Genomic DNA, 16378 nt, shown 5'->3' with positions numbered 1-16378 from the left:
GCATTAAAGAACGAAGACGCGAATTCATTTTAATTCTATTTGAATTGCTTTGATTGTATTTTCAAATATCAAGTAAAAAATCAGCTTCTTCCGAAAAAGTTTCGAAGACTCCACTATCAGAGAGAACCTTTGATTATACAAGCAAAGAGAAGCCTGAGACTGGTCACCAACTTGATTTTAGTGGCCAGAGCTAGACGCATTTTCGAGACGCCATCTAACAAAGTGCGCTTTTACTACGTCGTTAGACACATTTTCGTGGTGGTAACGATAAAATGCGTTTGGGGTCCCTATTCTTGAAATTTTTGCGTATACGTAATTTTCATTGCGTAGCTAATTTATAATTAAACCTGCGCAATAAAACTTACGCAACTATTTCAAGAATAAGAGCCCTGGTTCGTGCCCGTTATACTTTCGTATAATGATCATTATACCAAGCGCATTTTATCGTTACCACCGCGAAAATGCGTCTAATGAACGTAGTAAAGACTCATCTTGTTAGATGGCGTCTCGAAAATGCATCTAGCTGTGGCTATTGAAATCAGGCTGGTAGTCGCTCTTATACTTCTCTCTGCCGCTATGAGTTGTCACCGACAATTTAAACTTGTAGTACAACTCAACGTCAAGTCGGGCGATCCTTTATTTTTCAAATAGTACGATTCAGTGGCATGATGGAGGTCCATTTTATCGTCAAATAATACGGTTAAAAAGCAGGTTTGTAAAATTTTATCTTTAACCAATATAATTCAACGGTAGATCAAGACATTTTTGTTTTTCAGTAGCATCCTTTTTTTTAATGGCCGGTCGAATTAGACTTCTGTCTTTCTCTCGTACGGGGAATTAAAGTCTATGTGATCTGTCTATGTGTTGTGACATCGATGCAGTGTGAATTCGTCATTATCACTTGTGTTTACCTGTGTTGCACATCTGACGTCTAATTAAGAATAAAATGTAACACATCATTCCTCAAGTACCATAAATGTCATTCAAGGAACGTAAGTGTGCGAGGGATGCGTATGGGCGATAATCCCGCGAAATTCTGTAATTATTAACGTGTTGAGTAGGTAAGTCATAGCACACAATAACTGTATAAACACAGTAGTAAGTCATACGATGTTCGACGAGACAGTGGCGATTGATGTCACTGTTAAAAGCAGCGTAGATCGCGAATGTTGTCGCAAAAAGTTTCTTCTCGTCAATCACATTCAGCATTATTACCTTTCTTTACTTTTATGCATTGTGCGCGTCAATTTATTATAATTATATAACCTCAAACCAATGATGTTATTGTAGGTCATGTTGATTGCATATAAATGTTTACAAGCTAACGTACTTTTCTAAAAATTTCATTTTATTTAATATTATTTCTAAATTTGGATAAAATATTTCTAAACAAAGTAAACATATATTTGGTAACTTAAAAATTTTGTCTTCTTGTACAATTAACCATTATTTTAGATATTTCTGAAAAATGGCAGATGTTAGATTGCTCATTCAGGAAGAAGGTCGCGCGGCCAGGAACTTGATAGCTTTTAATGTACCAGTTGGTACAAATAATACAGAGAAAATAACAAAGAAACCACCCAGTGTACCAAGGCAAGCTCAGTCAGGTTCAACAAAGCGATCTATGAAACCAGCAACAAGAGTAAGATCTGCTTCTACAGGTCGTGATAAAAAATCTGGTAAGATAAGAAATTTTTAACTTTATCTATATACTTTACACATAAAAATATATAATAGCAAGTCTTGTTAAAATTGATAAAAGTTTTCTTTTACACAGTTTCTAGAATCTTAATTTTGTAATTATTCTCAAAAAGATTAATATTTGTATAGTTTCTTTCTTATTTAAAGTTGATTAAATCATATGTAACAAAAGTTGAGGGTATTTCTTTTAAAAAATATCTGCAGTTATCAAACAAATTTCTGATCATTTTATAAAATATGAAAATCTAAATTTTATATATCTTTTATAATTATAATTTATTAAAAGATATTTGTTTAGAATTACAGGCACGATACTGGGCATTCCTGTTTGGGAATTTACAAAGAGCAGTTGATGGAATTTATCAAACGTGTGAAGAGGATGAAAATATTTCTGAGTGTAAAGAAGTTATTTTAGTTCTAGAGAATTATACCCGAGATTTTCATAATTTAATAGAATGGTTTAAAGTTAAATGGGCTTATGAAAATTCATCACCACCATTAAGACGAACTCCTTTAGCTTGGGAAGTTAGAAAGACTTCTCCTTGTCGAGTATGGAATTCTACAATAATTCCAAAATCTACTAGTCCCTTACAAAGAGCAAGTCCAACTGAGTCCATTTGTAAGAGTCCAGTCGAACAAATCGTGTGTGAATGTAAAACGACTGTAACGGATAACAAAGTTAATAACGTGAAGGAGGAATTACTCCATAAATTATTAAAAGATAGCAAAAACAACGTTTGTAAAAATTGTTCTTCTGATATTAAAGAAAGGCGTAAGAATGGTATAGATAAGGTAGGAAATCAAACAACGAATAAAGAGAGATCTGCATCGGCGAAAGCAATTAACAAAGTTCTCGTAAAACAATCAGTGCAATCAAAAGCGAATCTCGAAGATCGCAAGACACTAAATGAAGGTGTAACGTACGATTTGAAGAATAAGATAGATTCTAGAAACATTCCTAAACACGCAAAAGACTGCGTGCATGGCAATATTATGAAGCCAGCTGATTCTAACTTATCAGCAGAGAAACAGGAACAAGCGTATAAAAATGATAAAAATGTCCAATTAAGTTCGTGCAGTAATTGTGAACCTGCGCAAAAAGACGTTAATGCTGTGAATGCTAAAGATACTAAGATGGATGGAAAGAGTGTGGATAGTAAATCATCGTGTAATAAAAATAACATAGTATTGGGAAAAAATGAAATTAACGTCAGAGTAAAGAAAGATAGTATTAGGAAGAGTGAAACTAATGTTGAAAAGTTAAGCACGAGAACAATTGTTGTCCAAAATACTTCAGAAAAAATTAATCAGGTCAACTGTCAAATGAGCAAACACCCGCATGGAATTAATGATAAATCAGATAATAAAGATATACGAAATTCTACAATAAATTCATCTTCCAGTAACACAGATAAAGGCTCCATGACGTTCGACACAAACAGACCTGCCTATTCGACTGTGTCGCAAACAAGATCTAAAGCACATTCATCAACTTCGTCCGAGACTCCAAAGTTCATTAGAAGTAAGACTTGTTTAAGTGGCAAAAATTTACCTACTCCAAGTAAAACGAGACCTGGAACATCCGTTATAGTAAGAGGACGATTTCAAACTCTTGAAAATAAGGTATGTTATTTTTTTTATCATAGCATATACTTGATTAAGAGCATCATTCAATTTGATATTTTCTCCAGCTATCTGAACAAAATACTTTGAAGAAAGATCAAAATAAAGACATGAATGGATCGGTAGAGGTTTTAACGAAGCAAACGCTACCTTCAAAGTTAAAAGATGAGAGCGATGGTTGGCAAACAGTTAGAAATCGCTGTAGAAGAGGAAGCACTCACAACTTGAACATGTCGACGCGTTTTCATAAACCGAGCACCGCTTTATCTCTGCCAGCTTTATCCATAGAGAGTCCATTGGAGAAAATGAAGAAAAATTCTTACACTCCCGATGGGAATAACAAACAAAAGAAAAAAAATATCGTAGGCAAAGCCGGGAAGAACATGAACAACGAAGTTGAGAAAGTTAAAGGAGAATCCATGTCATCTACTATTAAAAATAGTCTCGAAGATACATTAAAAAAAAACACATTGAATCTGTGTGATACCAATTCAACGTCAATGATCGCAGCTATCTTTAAGAACGACGCGGAGTTACTTGAGAAACGCATACAACAATTTATGGCTGCTCAAGCGGAAAGAGAAAGAATTATCTTAGAGGAAGAGAGAAAGACTGAGGAAGCAGATTCTCAAAGATCTCAGCAGTTATCGGATGAAGAGGCGTCTTTGAAACGACAAATCTTAGAGTTGGAATCCAGCGAGATCGACGTCGACACGGAAACAGACGAGACGGACGGCGAAATGGTCCTTGAAATGGAAGACGAGCCTGTGGTACCGCTCAGTGTTGTTACTGACGATATTAGCTTAGAAGATAGGTACGTAAAAGTTATTGTATATATTGTTTGTTAGAAACTTTATATGATTATCATATATGTCACTAATGAAACTGACGTTGTAGATACGAAAATATGTTAGAGGGAATGTCCTGGGCGGAACGAGTCGACACTCTCGCGCAATTACGCGCATTGGTAGCTCGCCATCCAGGTCGTGCGTTAGAATTGCATCAAAAACTCTCATCTCCTTCGCGAAAAAGATCGCTTCCTGAAACATTGAGGAGATATCAAGCGAAGCAAGCTTGCGCACAACACAAACGTCAAAAACTGCTAATGGAGAAATCGCAACGCTTACGGGAATTATTGAACAAAGTAGAGGACGTTAAGAGTGCAAAAAGTCAGTTAATAGAAGACAAGAGAGTTAGGATGGAAATGAGACTAAAAAGAGCGGAGGAAAATAGAACTCAACATTTGCTGGAAATAGTGAGAAAAGCGCACGATGAGGATTCGAAATTAAAGGAAATAGCTTTCATCAACGAGTTGGAAGCGCAAAATAAGAGACATGATTTTATGGCATTATGCCAAGAACAAGAAGAAAGATTACAAGTATGTGATTGTGATTCTAAATAAGACAAAAATACACGTAATATTTTCAAATTGTTAATATATATATATATGTAGGATCTCTTTTAAATGTAAGGAATTATGTGTAATAACTGATATTTGTATAGGGTATCCAAGAAGAACGTCAACGTCGACAAGAGGAGAAAGCTGCCAAAGAAGCTGCGGCTGAAGAACGCCGAAGAGCTTTAGAAGCAGAACGACAGTTGCGGATACAAAAAATGAAGCAAGCACGTCGCGAACGTGAGGAAAGAGTCGGTAAAATGCAGCTCGAGAGAGAAAAGGAACGACAGGTAAGTGAACCATCGTCGCTAAGTAGCACACGACTAAAATTTATAATTTTTAGAAAACCACTAACTTTTGTATCTTGCAGGAACTAGCGAGAGAAAAGGCTCGAGATCGTGAAGAACGCCTGTCCGCGCTACATGCTGCCCAATTGGCTAATCAAGAAGAACTGCAGAAGAAAATAGCACAGAAACAACAAGAATCCGCTAGGAGGCATGTAGAGAATATTGAGCACATTCGACAGCGTGCGGTTGAATCTTCAATATTAAGATCGGAAGAAGTACCACCTACCCTTAAATCTTACCCTGCTCAAAAACAGTGTTCTCTGTGTGGCACGATTGTGAGCTTTGTTCTAGTTATATAATGCCACTAATTAAACGAGATATTACATCCGTATATTTTACAGATATCTAACGAGGTGTATCTTCTGAGTCACTTGAAAGGAAAGACCCATTTTGAAGCGGTACGAAACGCGCACGATAACCGTGAGCCATCCCGTGACGAACTTCAACGCTTTAACATCGCACAGATACGAGATGTGCCGGTTACTGTGCAAAACAGTAGTAATGCGAGTAATAGCAAAGCTGCGAAAGAAAAACAGAAAGCGTTGAAACGCCGATGCAGAAAAATCAAGCAACGCATGAGCTCGCGCGGCCAAGAATGGGAAGACAAACGAAAAGCTGAAGTTAATCAGAATTTATCGGCCGAGTCAGCTAACAAGGCCAAGTTCCGACGGAATTTAAAGGAGTTGGATAAGTTATATAATAATCATTCGAAATCTGCGTGGTCGACTATAACGCTTGCCGCCTTGGAGCGTTGTTTAGGTGAAATCACTCGGGCCTTTGCCAAGTCGGTAAGTCTGTGAAGAGGAAAATGTTTTCTTCATGGATTATTTTACATTGTTATATTCCATTCTTTCTCTTCCAGTGCCCATTTGATCAGGACGCTTTCAGATGTTTAAATGGTTTCGACACTCTGACAAATTTACTGAATCTAGGTCTAAATGCGCAAAATGCATCGTATAATTTACCAAATAAGTGAGTACAAATTATCATCTAATATAAGACTTCTTTCTGTTTAATTGTGATCTATTACTGAAAACTGTTTTCAACATACTTCATATTTGATTTTTTAGAGCAATTGTATCGCTGTGTCGAGTTTACAAAGCTGGCATTACTGGGAACACAGAGAGCATAGAAGATATTCTGTTGAGCAATAACATTCTCGTCATTTTGGACTTGCTTTTACAACGTTTAGAGGTGAGCTTATTTTTATGTCATTCATTTTATTTATTCTATCAATATCACTCATATACTGATAGTTTTCATAGATTTCTATAAATTGTAATACATCAAGTAATTTAAAAAAAAATTACCTGAGATATGAGTAATAATTCTCATAATCTATTAATGGACGATTTAATTACTCGATAAAAGTACATTTTCTTTCTTGATTTTATCTATATGGTGGGAGAACCGTGGCAAAATAAATCAGAATTTTTGCAATATTTGTATTGCAAAACGTATCTCTAAAAAAGCGTTTGCGATTTAATATATGAAATTTGAAACAATACCTATCTAGTATGTGCTGCCACCTGCGAAGAAGAGGACTAACTATCTTCTAAAAGTTAACATCAGGAAATATGATTACAATTCGAAAACTTTTGAGAAAAAGGCTTGAACCACCCAAAACATACCTAGATTTCTTTTAATTTAGTTAATATCTACAATTTTTTATTGCTCTGGTTTTTTATTTATCGGGATATCAATGTTGAAATATTAATAGACCTATTGTAACTAAGTTACAAGTAGTTCAAAGTCTGGACAATTTTTATAAATTAAAATCTATAGGGCTAACTAAAATAGATAATAAAAAATATTAATTTTATTTACTTTTTTCTAAGCGAGATTTAAAATTAATTCAATAATGAATTGAGACTCTTGATATTTGAAATTGTAGTTAGTGACGAATTGTTGATGACGATCAGTTGTATATGTATTACTCATGTCGATATTATTTAAACAAAGAATAATTATATTACTGTTCGTACGATTAAAGTAATCTATAAAGAAAGAGTGCATGTAAACTGCAACTTATTTTTAAGTATTAACAAATCTCTTAAAAAAATTCTCATTTGTCGAAAAAATCAATGTTTTATTTTCGGTTAAAGAAAAAAACAGGAGTTTCCAATCACAATTAAAATATATTTTAATTTTAAATATAAATTCTGTCGTAAATTCAGAATAAATAAACTTCTGTAGGACGCATTGGTGTTACATGTTTCGTCTCCATGGAACGCTTTCATTGTCAAGTATTATCGAGCAAGAGTATTCGTTTCCTGATGAAGTTTTAGGATATGAGCCAAGATACACCGCGATATTTGGTGGACGTGCGTAAGCATCGCCCTCGAAAGCGAGCTAATGCGATAGATAGGCATGTAGATTACAACTCGTTCTGTTTCTTTTTTCGATCTCGTTTCGACGTTGATAAAGGGACGACGCGGTAAAGACGACGTGGCCCTGTCACCCTGTCTATCCTGTCCAACTTGTCAAAATAAGGATTAAGGATCTTTGGGATCCACGATTTTCGTATTGCCTTCGGGCCGCGATAGACGTGTGTCGCTTCCTCGGTGTAAAACACGCGCGCGATAAATATAAATACTAAAAATTTCATCCGGTAATTGCGGTGAATTTACATGTCCTTTCTACAAAGGTGCTTCTATCTTGAGAGAAGTAGCTACTTTTGTTTCTATCTCCTGCTCTAAGAGCACCAGTGCTTTATCTTTATTCATACCGCTCTCAAAGTTATAGTTCTTACATTTTTTGTGGGAAGTACGTTGAACACGAACATGTTGTCTTTTATTTTTGTAACACACACATATATATATGTGCGTGTTCGAAATATTATGGATAATTTTGGCTTCAGTATTGTACTAATTGAGGGATAACGGAATGCAAAAAAATATTTACTAAACCAGACATTTAAAAGGAATATTTTTTTTATTGGATTTGCGGTTTAATTAGTTAAAAATATTTGATAACGGTTTGATGCGCGATTGAATGTTGAAATAATTCGGCTTCGTTCAATTTACACGTTTGTGACCGTCATTCTACATATTATACACGGCGAATATATCGAGCAACTTACGTGTGCTCGAAAAAAATTAATTAACCAGAAATCTTGTTTGGTTAATCAGAATCTTGCTAACTTGACAACAGAATTCTAGTAACTTTAATCGGATTTTTGGTTCGTTCATGTTTCACTAGACTTGGTTAATTCAACTAATTTTTTTTCATGTAGTTGTAAAAAATAATGGAAATAATCCACCTGACAGATTCCTCTTTTTTTTCTCTTGACATCTTGAATTATAAAAATCTTGGAAAATTTCATGTGAATAATTTTATATACGTGACACTAAAAATGTACAAGTTAAACAATTACGTGTAATACACTTTTGCGCAGCGACAACAGTAGAGCATAATGAAGTGTGTTTGCAAAGTTATCAACATATTAAATACAGTAATTTTAGTGCGTTCCTGTGCTTTCGTGGAATATATGTAGGAATTTTAGCGAGGCGATCTCGGGCTTCGTCCGCTGTTTGCGCAACCACCAGCGCACCTCGCCGAAATGATCAGTGCGAAAACTCGCACTTTCAGCACACCATATGCCCGCATCTAACATGTGCCTCTCTTCTCGGTATCGATCATCATCGTATCGTTTTGCCACCGCCGACGGACAGATTCGCCTGCGTGATTTCGCCATCGATTTTTCACGCTCCATAGATACGGCACTGGCGCCTCCTCCTCCTCCTTCCCGTCCCCTCCGCCAAGGATCCCCCTCCGCAAATGCATTAGCGGCGAGAGAGCTTTTAGTGACGTCACCCACACACAGAGATACACGTGCACGCACGCACGCACTCACATACATACGCACGCACTCCGCACGCACGCACGCACGCACGCACTCACGCACGCACGCGTGTACACACGCACACACGCACCACACGTGCATACTCGCGGACGGAGCCGGGTTATACGAGTGAAAGGAAAGTCCGCCCGCAAGAGAATGTGCGTGGGGTACTTCTGTTTCCACTTCCATCAAGTCCCGTTTCGAGGACCCGGTCTAATCTTTTGTCTCGTCGTCGTCGTCGTCATCCTCCTCCCCCCCTTCCCCTCCCCCTTCCTCCCCTCCCCATCCTCCTCCTCTTCCTCCTCCTCTTCCTCCTTCTCGTCCTCCCCTTGTGCTTCTTCCTTCTTTTCTATCATCACTTTTCCAAAGACCACTTCGCGCGTCCTAGAATTCAAAATACGCAATTTTGCCGTCATCGCGCCGACTTTTCCGACGTGGTTCACGACTGACGGGATATTGCGTGCGGTGACAACAACGAGGAGGACACTTTGACCGCGTGCCTGAAAGCACGCGAGAGTAGTTTTTTCAGCGTTACATATGTTTCACCAAAGTTTCACTTTGGAGTCTTGTTGAAAGTTCGACAAAAACAAACACATTCAAGCTGCTTCACACAGTCCTGTTTCGCAAAATAAAAGAAGAACGGAGCTCCTTGGTTGAGATCCGTTTTCTCTGCAGATTTTTATTGACCACGCAATAATTATATGTACCCGCATAGTACAACATTGTCGAGATGTGTTTGTCTTGTCCCGCCTTATGGTACAAATTTCAGTCCAGTTGATACCGAAACGGGACTAATTCGCCTGTTTTTTATACGGATATTTTGCTATCTCTCTGTTCGTGTAATCGCGCGGCTTCATTTATCGTTAGATCGTCCGGCATTATCGGCCAGACTCGTTTCTGTATACGCGAAACGGGATTCTCGAGAAAATGGAGACAAGGGAGTCACCTCGTTACCAAATGGACCAGAAAAAGATCGTGCCGTAAAGTCATGGAGATAAAAACTCTCGCGAATTAAAAATTCAGCGATAAACAGGATTAGACGGAGGGTCCTCGTTTTATCTTTATAACTGTTGGTATATTGCCGTGTTCTCCGGTGTACACGTGTTCAGTATGGCCGATGTGCAATCAATGGGACCGCTGTGTCGAACTCGAGACGAAAGCAGTTATAAATTCACGAGCGCGCAGCGCAGAAGTTTGAAAAAAAACTTTTTTACACACACCCGCGAGCCTGACAATCTGATATTTTATTTCATCGTGCATTTTTTCATATTTATCTTGCTGAATTAAAAGGAAAAGAAAATATCGATCTACTGTGCTTCTCATGAATAGAATTTTCGTTTTAATTTAGCTAAAATTTAAAAAGGATCGAAATCGATTGTTTTATTAAATTGTTATCATTATTAATGTATTTTATTTGCATGACTAGATACACGCTTGACATTTTTACATTGAGTACCGGCGAGAATTTTGTTCAATAAAATCGTTGATATCGTTATTCTTTCGGTAAATAAAATAACGACCACGTAACTAATACGGTATAAATTGAAACAACGCGGGCATCAATCGTGACAAACGTCTATTTACAAATAATTGTTTGTGTACGATTAAAAGGAGAGTTGACAAAATCGTATCGCTCTCTTAAATCGTACCTCATCAGTTTCTTTATTGTTATTGAATATAAACGGCATCTAGCAATAAAAAATGAGAAGTAAATGAGTAATAAAAAATGTAAACAAAAATGTTTAGATTGCGTATTATTTTGTGCATGCTGCAAACGTTAAAGAAAAAATTAAGTATGATTGATGAAGTGCGACTTAGGAGACCGATACGCGATTTCGGCAACTTTCCCCTAAGTACGTTAATATCTTGCTAATGTCATGGAAGAAGGAATTTAACACATCGTGCAGTCAATCGATAAGCTTCTCGTTAAATTCACCAAATGATATTACGCCGCTCGCGTAAGTGACTTTTAATGAATGTAAAACTGCAAACACAATTTTAATCCTGCGCCCCGGTATTACGCTCGACAGGAAAGACTACATAGTCCTGGACCATTGCGCAAAGAAACGAATCACTCAGTGGGGTCCGCCGATTCCCCGCGAATGTTTCCCAATCTTGCCCGTCGACCGAGCGAATTTACAATTCCACGTAAATTGCTAGAAATTATTCGGTTCCTATAACCGCCTCCCTCTCGTCCGAGAATTCGCGTGCACACGTACACGTATGATTGCATTTCGGCTGATGGACGCGGAGCGATTTCGATGACTACAAACTGAATTCATCGACCGTGGAAAAGGGAAAAAAAGGTCGAAAGAGTTTGGGTCGAGCGAATTGAAGTCCGGATAAATAAAGCAGATCGACGTATAAAGCAGATGTGACGATTTAATATATGCCACTCTCTATGTTTTATTCTCGCCGGTGATAAAATAATTAAAAAAAGAAAAACAATATCAAACCTGTGCTAATCGTATGTGTCAAGAAAGAGAAAAAAAACGTGTCGTGCAGCACGGAGAAAAATATCATTCTATTGTCAACAAAGACGATTACTTTCAGTTTATTTTCTTTCTCTTAAGTAATGGTTATCTTCAACAAAAAATATTTTAAAAAAGCTCATTATCGTGCTTAAAAGAAGAATTTATTCTTTTTACAAGAATATCATAAAACATTATCAAAGAGGAGGCTTACTCTATGCAGTAAATAAACCGGATTTTTGTTTTAATCCAATACTCTTGATTGAAACGCTTAACTTACTGGGATTCAGAAGCTACTTGAATAAATCTGATGATTATGATGAGAGCTTAAGATAGATTTACGGATGTATAAATTTATGAGATATTTGAAAAAAGTAACATTTACTCGAATATAGTGTGCATTTTTCTGTGTGAGACCTTTTGCGTATTTCTCGATGCGTTTTATAAAAATTCTCCAATTTAATTTCACGAAAACACATCCAACTAAATTCTCTACTTTTCCGTACACGTCGTGCGTAATAATTGTCGAGAGATAATAATAACTAAACAACTGCAATAACAACAACAACAACAATTGGATGCGTCCGACTTGAAACGCGCGAATGACGGTATGCAGTGCTCGTCGCAAATGTCGCTATACGAATAAATATTTGAATTGAACGTAGAAACAAATCGACGTGCGAATTTATGACAAAATACAGCAAGACAGTCGTGAAATCGCGCGGTATGTTCGCGAGCGGCGCTCGTGTATTATCTCATAGAATTTTCTAAGAGAGCCCGTTCTTCTGGCGTTAATCTGCTCGCTCCGGTCCAGCGCGCGGTTCGAAAAGAACTGGATTAACATAAAAGCATCTCCCGTTTATGGTCGCACATACTCGATATACGCGTTCCTCGAAATTTCACGTCTTGTTGGCGTCTTGTTTTCGTTCGCCCGTATCAGAGAGGCGTCGCGCGATCCTCTCGTTTTCTTTTTCTCCCTATCTCTGTTTCTCTCTCAATCTCTCCCTCTATTCCTCTTTCTCTCTCTCTTTAGACACGGATGGGATTGAATTTGTCAAGGCAGTGGTCAAACCACTTTTTAATGTTTCGTCGGAGATTATTTCGCTACCTCTCTTATGAGCGCGCGGCCGGTTGGTAACATTATCTTTTCCATCCGAGGGCTCGCCCGGCGCAACAATAGTTCTTAAAGGATTACCTCGGATGTCCGACGGGTGTCGCGAACTCGTAAAAATTAACAACAAGCCGCGGCAGCCGCTGTATTATCGTTCAATAAAGCAGGGGACGTTTAAACAGAAAAGAAAGATCCCAGCGTATTAAAAAAAAAAAATGATAGATTTAGTGTGTAAAATAAATGCGATAGATGTAATTATAGATGACGTAGAGGTCTACGGGGGCTGTGTGTGTTATTGCTACGTGTTAACAGATAGATGTCTCTACCATACCAACGAGTAGCTGAAAAAGCTGTACATAGGAGATTCCTGAAAACAAGTTTCTGAATCCCTTACGTACACGGAGAAAATATTATATATAGGGAAAAAATTTTTCAATTCGGGCAACTGAACTGAACGGGGATCAGAGGAAAAACTTACGAGAAGTAATATCTCTGTTATTGTGACCGAAAACATTCGTTTCTGAACATTCAGTTGCATTCGGTTGAGACAACTGAGAAAATTTGGCTGAGTAGGAATCTCCTATAGAGATATATCTATTCATACAACAGTTTTTCATCTAGTCCCCAAGTAACAGAAGATTCAGTTACACTGATGAAGTTGTCTTTTCCGCGTGTAGTCTCTTTTCATACAAATTCTTCTCAATTTCACTATGTTTCTAGTAGTCCAGGAAGATAGACTGTCGGTAAGATGTATCTTGGAAATTTATTTGTTAGGTATATAGTTTACTTGTAGAAATAAACTTTATATTCCACAAATAAATCTTCAAATTCTTTCTACGGTATATTTAAACAACGAAGTTGTAAAAGACAAAATCTAAATCTAATGAGGTCACACAATTATCCTGGCATTAGATCCATTAAGATAAAAAAATACCAATGCTTGGATATGTAGTTAACTCTGAACATTCTCATTGTTCTGGTCTTTAAATACAAGTATTTAAACTTTCAATACAGAGAATATATATACACACATTAAATATATATACATACATTCTACATATTGAAAACTTGAATATTCGTATTTAAAGACCCCCCAAAACAATAAGAGTATTCCAGATGAGGTACGTGTGTTCAGTCACTAGTATACTTTTACCTTGTAAAACTTGGGTACAATTTTCGATGCAGTCGCGGGACGCGATATATTCGAGCGAGCAAGGATCAGAGTCAGACGGTCAGAAGTTAAATAAAAGTGGACAAACGTGTAGCACGACTTTTCGATAGGATTCCCCGAAGCGCTTATCGAAAGCGAGGCTAAACCGTTTAGGACCCATATTCCTGTCTCTGGGATTCTTATCAGAACCCTTAGACTCGTTACCACTAATTTAGCGTTATAAATGCGCGTACGTGTGCGTGTCGTCCGGGACACGTACGGTTTACTGTGTGAGCGACTCGGTAACAATGATTCAACGTATTAGGAATTCGTTTGTGTCTAAACATCTGGTTGATCGACTGGTCTTACAGACTTTAAGCAGCTAATCCAGGTACAGTCGGCAGCGAAACGGTTTGAACATTTTTTACTAGTGAAGTTAGTACCCATTCAATTGTCACTTGGGAAATCATTGCTCACGCGATAATCAGTTGTTGCAAGAGTTAAAATGATAATACATAGTAAAAGTAAATTTCATCAAACAAATTTCATCAAATAAATTTTACGCGCGTAAAAACATATTAATACATTCGGAAGTATTCCAGCTTAAATCGTTGCAATAAAGATACTCAAAGAATTGAAAAATCTTATGCTTCAAATAAGATACATCCGATGGAATAATTTGAACTGCAAATCCGGGCAAAATGTCAGTATAAAAGTAATACGAGAAAGAGAGCTCTCATTACTTACATTTTTCCTGGATTTTCAGTTTAGATTGTGCCATATTTCTTATATATTTGAAGCACAAGATTCTTCAATTCTTCGAGTATCACTATCGCAACGATTTAACCCGAAATACTTCCGAATAATGTGTCTGCATGTTGATTTGATACAATTTACTTTTACATCACGTATTGTCAGTCCGGCTTCTGTCGTAATCGATTACCGCGCGAGTCCGTGAACAGTGATTCTCAAATGTACGAACTAGATGGATGGGTTACTAACTTCACTATAGGAAAAAAGTGTTAAAACTGTTTCGCTCTCGACTGTACACGCGTAATTCCGCCGCCGTTGTCTCTCAAAAAAGACAGAAAATATACTGAGGTATTCTCCACATTTTTTGGGGTAAAATTCCACTCTCGGAAGGTATGCAAGCGACAGCTGAGTCACCCGGAGTCGAGCGATCTCTCCCTCATACAGAGTGTATTTTTCAATCTGAACCGCCGAGTGAACATTTTCACTCGAAATTGAAGAGAGAATCTGATGTGCTCCGCCGTCACACAGTAACAGATTCACTCTAGCCGATTGAAACATTCACTCGTACAGATTAAAAATCCGCTCTAAGCTTGAGCGAAACGAATTCGCTATTGCGATTCCGAGTGGCAGTATCTTCGTTTCAAGAGAAGCGAAGTTTTTCCTCGTTTTGCGTGAAACTATTCGCTGAGAAATTTCGAGAGGGTATCTCTCGAGTTCTTCCAGGCACAAATTCCTCCAGCGAAAATACCAGAGTTAAATTCGTTGTAATACGAATCCTAATACGATTTCCGATTTCCCGATTAAAATGATTTCCCAAGCGACAACTAGATGGGTATTAACTTCACTAGTAAAAAATGTTCAAACCGTTTCGCTGCCGACTGTACCTGGGTTAGCTACTTAAAGTTTGTAAGACCAGTCGATCAGCCAAATGCTTAGACACAAACGAATTCCTAATACGAATTCCTAATAATAATAATACATGTACTCAGAGAAGAAGACATGATGATAACTATTTGAGTGACAACTACACGGGTTTTGTATGTAAAGCTAATGTATAAACTATCTTATAGTTATTACAGTCGTATAAACTATCTTATAGTTATTACAACTTCGGCTTTGATTGCAATAACTACAAGATTGTTTATTTCAATTCATCTACATTACAATTCTACCTGGAAAAATCTTGGCTCTAACCACATTTTTGTAATGAAATAATAACAAAAATATACATATAAGATTACTATCACTAACGTTGTAGTAAAATTTAATGCAAAAAACGTTTTTCTTGACCACAATTTATAGTAATAATTTCTCTGTGTGATTATACAAATACTAAACATTTCAGTGCCTCATGTAAAGATAACTAGAGGAATGCAATTATGTTACAACTAAATATTTTTAGTTACGTGCACCATATTTTTTTTTTCGTGTATGTTTTTCTCTGTCCTCGACAGTCGCTGACAATGAGGGACTCTCGCCGCGAATTGAAGTCGCAAAATTCCGCCCGTCACGTTTTCCACACTATCGAACGTTCTCGCAAATTGCTGTCGCGCCTAAAAATAAGAGATCGAATCGGGAAGCAAATGGAGTTTTACATGCGGTTGGGCGTCCGCACTTCAGGGGGACGGCACTATTACCGTGGAGAATGTCGATGTCGCAGCGGTGTGAATGATTACGGTTTTTACTTTCGCAGACTTTGACTAGTCTCGACGACCACGCTCAGACTCAGGACGTGTCTACCAATTCAACCGGAAATGGAATGGTGGCGGCCAGCGCGACGCAATTGCTGTGCAGCATGATCCCCGAAGAGCCCTTTGAGAAAACCGTCCTGCAGACGCGCGTTCAAGATATTGCTGGGTGAGTCTCGCAAAACGAACGCTCGATTTATGAGCGCAATTTTATGTTACGCGATCTTGAAACCTCGATATCGACGTCGGCTGGGAGAACTACTTCCGAACGATGAGAATATTTTTATTAGCGTA

At 37.6% G+C, this 16378-nt stretch overlaps 1 protein-coding gene across 5 annotated transcripts in view; it reads left to right on the top strand.

Annotated features, from left to right (window-relative positions):
- Positions 1-526: 526 nt before the first annotated feature.
- LOC116843917 (S phase cyclin A-associated protein in the endoplasmic reticulum) overlaps positions 527-16378 on the top strand; it is a 50291-nt gene continuing 34439 nt past the window's right edge. The window contains exons 1-12 of one of the 5 annotated variants that reach the window (XM_032814859.1): positions 527-711; positions 780-1061; positions 1456-1679; positions 2000-3324; positions 3393-4138; positions 4222-4702; positions 4828-5010; positions 5091-5342; positions 5409-5855; positions 5930-6039; positions 6138-6261; positions 16090-16253. In XM_032814859.1, the coding sequence (XP_032670750.1) occupies positions 1469-1679; positions 2000-3324; positions 3393-4138; positions 4222-4702; positions 4828-5010; positions 5091-5342; positions 5409-5855; positions 5930-6039; positions 6138-6261; positions 16090-16253 (4043 nt within the window). In that variant the 5' untranslated portion in view covers positions 527-711; positions 780-1061; positions 1456-1468. Of the gene's footprint in view, positions 712-776; positions 1062-1095; positions 1287-1455; positions 1680-1999; positions 3325-3392; positions 4139-4221; positions 4703-4827; positions 5011-5090; positions 5343-5408; positions 5856-5929; positions 6040-6137; positions 6262-6583; positions 7076-16089; positions 16254-16378 lie in introns of those variants that run through there. The other 4 variants (XM_032814860.1, XM_032814863.1, XM_032814862.1 and 1 more) reach the window with 4 other exon arrangements.

Source organism: Odontomachus brunneus, unplaced genomic scaffold (assembly GCF_010583005.1).
Source record: "Odontomachus brunneus isolate Ranch 3 - 2012 unplaced genomic scaffold, Obru_v1 Obru_scaffold_036, whole genome shotgun sequence".
Taxonomy (NCBI): Eukaryota; Metazoa; Arthropoda; class Insecta; order Hymenoptera; family Formicidae; genus Odontomachus; species Odontomachus brunneus.
The sequence above is the reverse complement of the archived record's forward strand: the minus strand, read 5'-3'. Positions and strand labels throughout refer to the sequence as shown.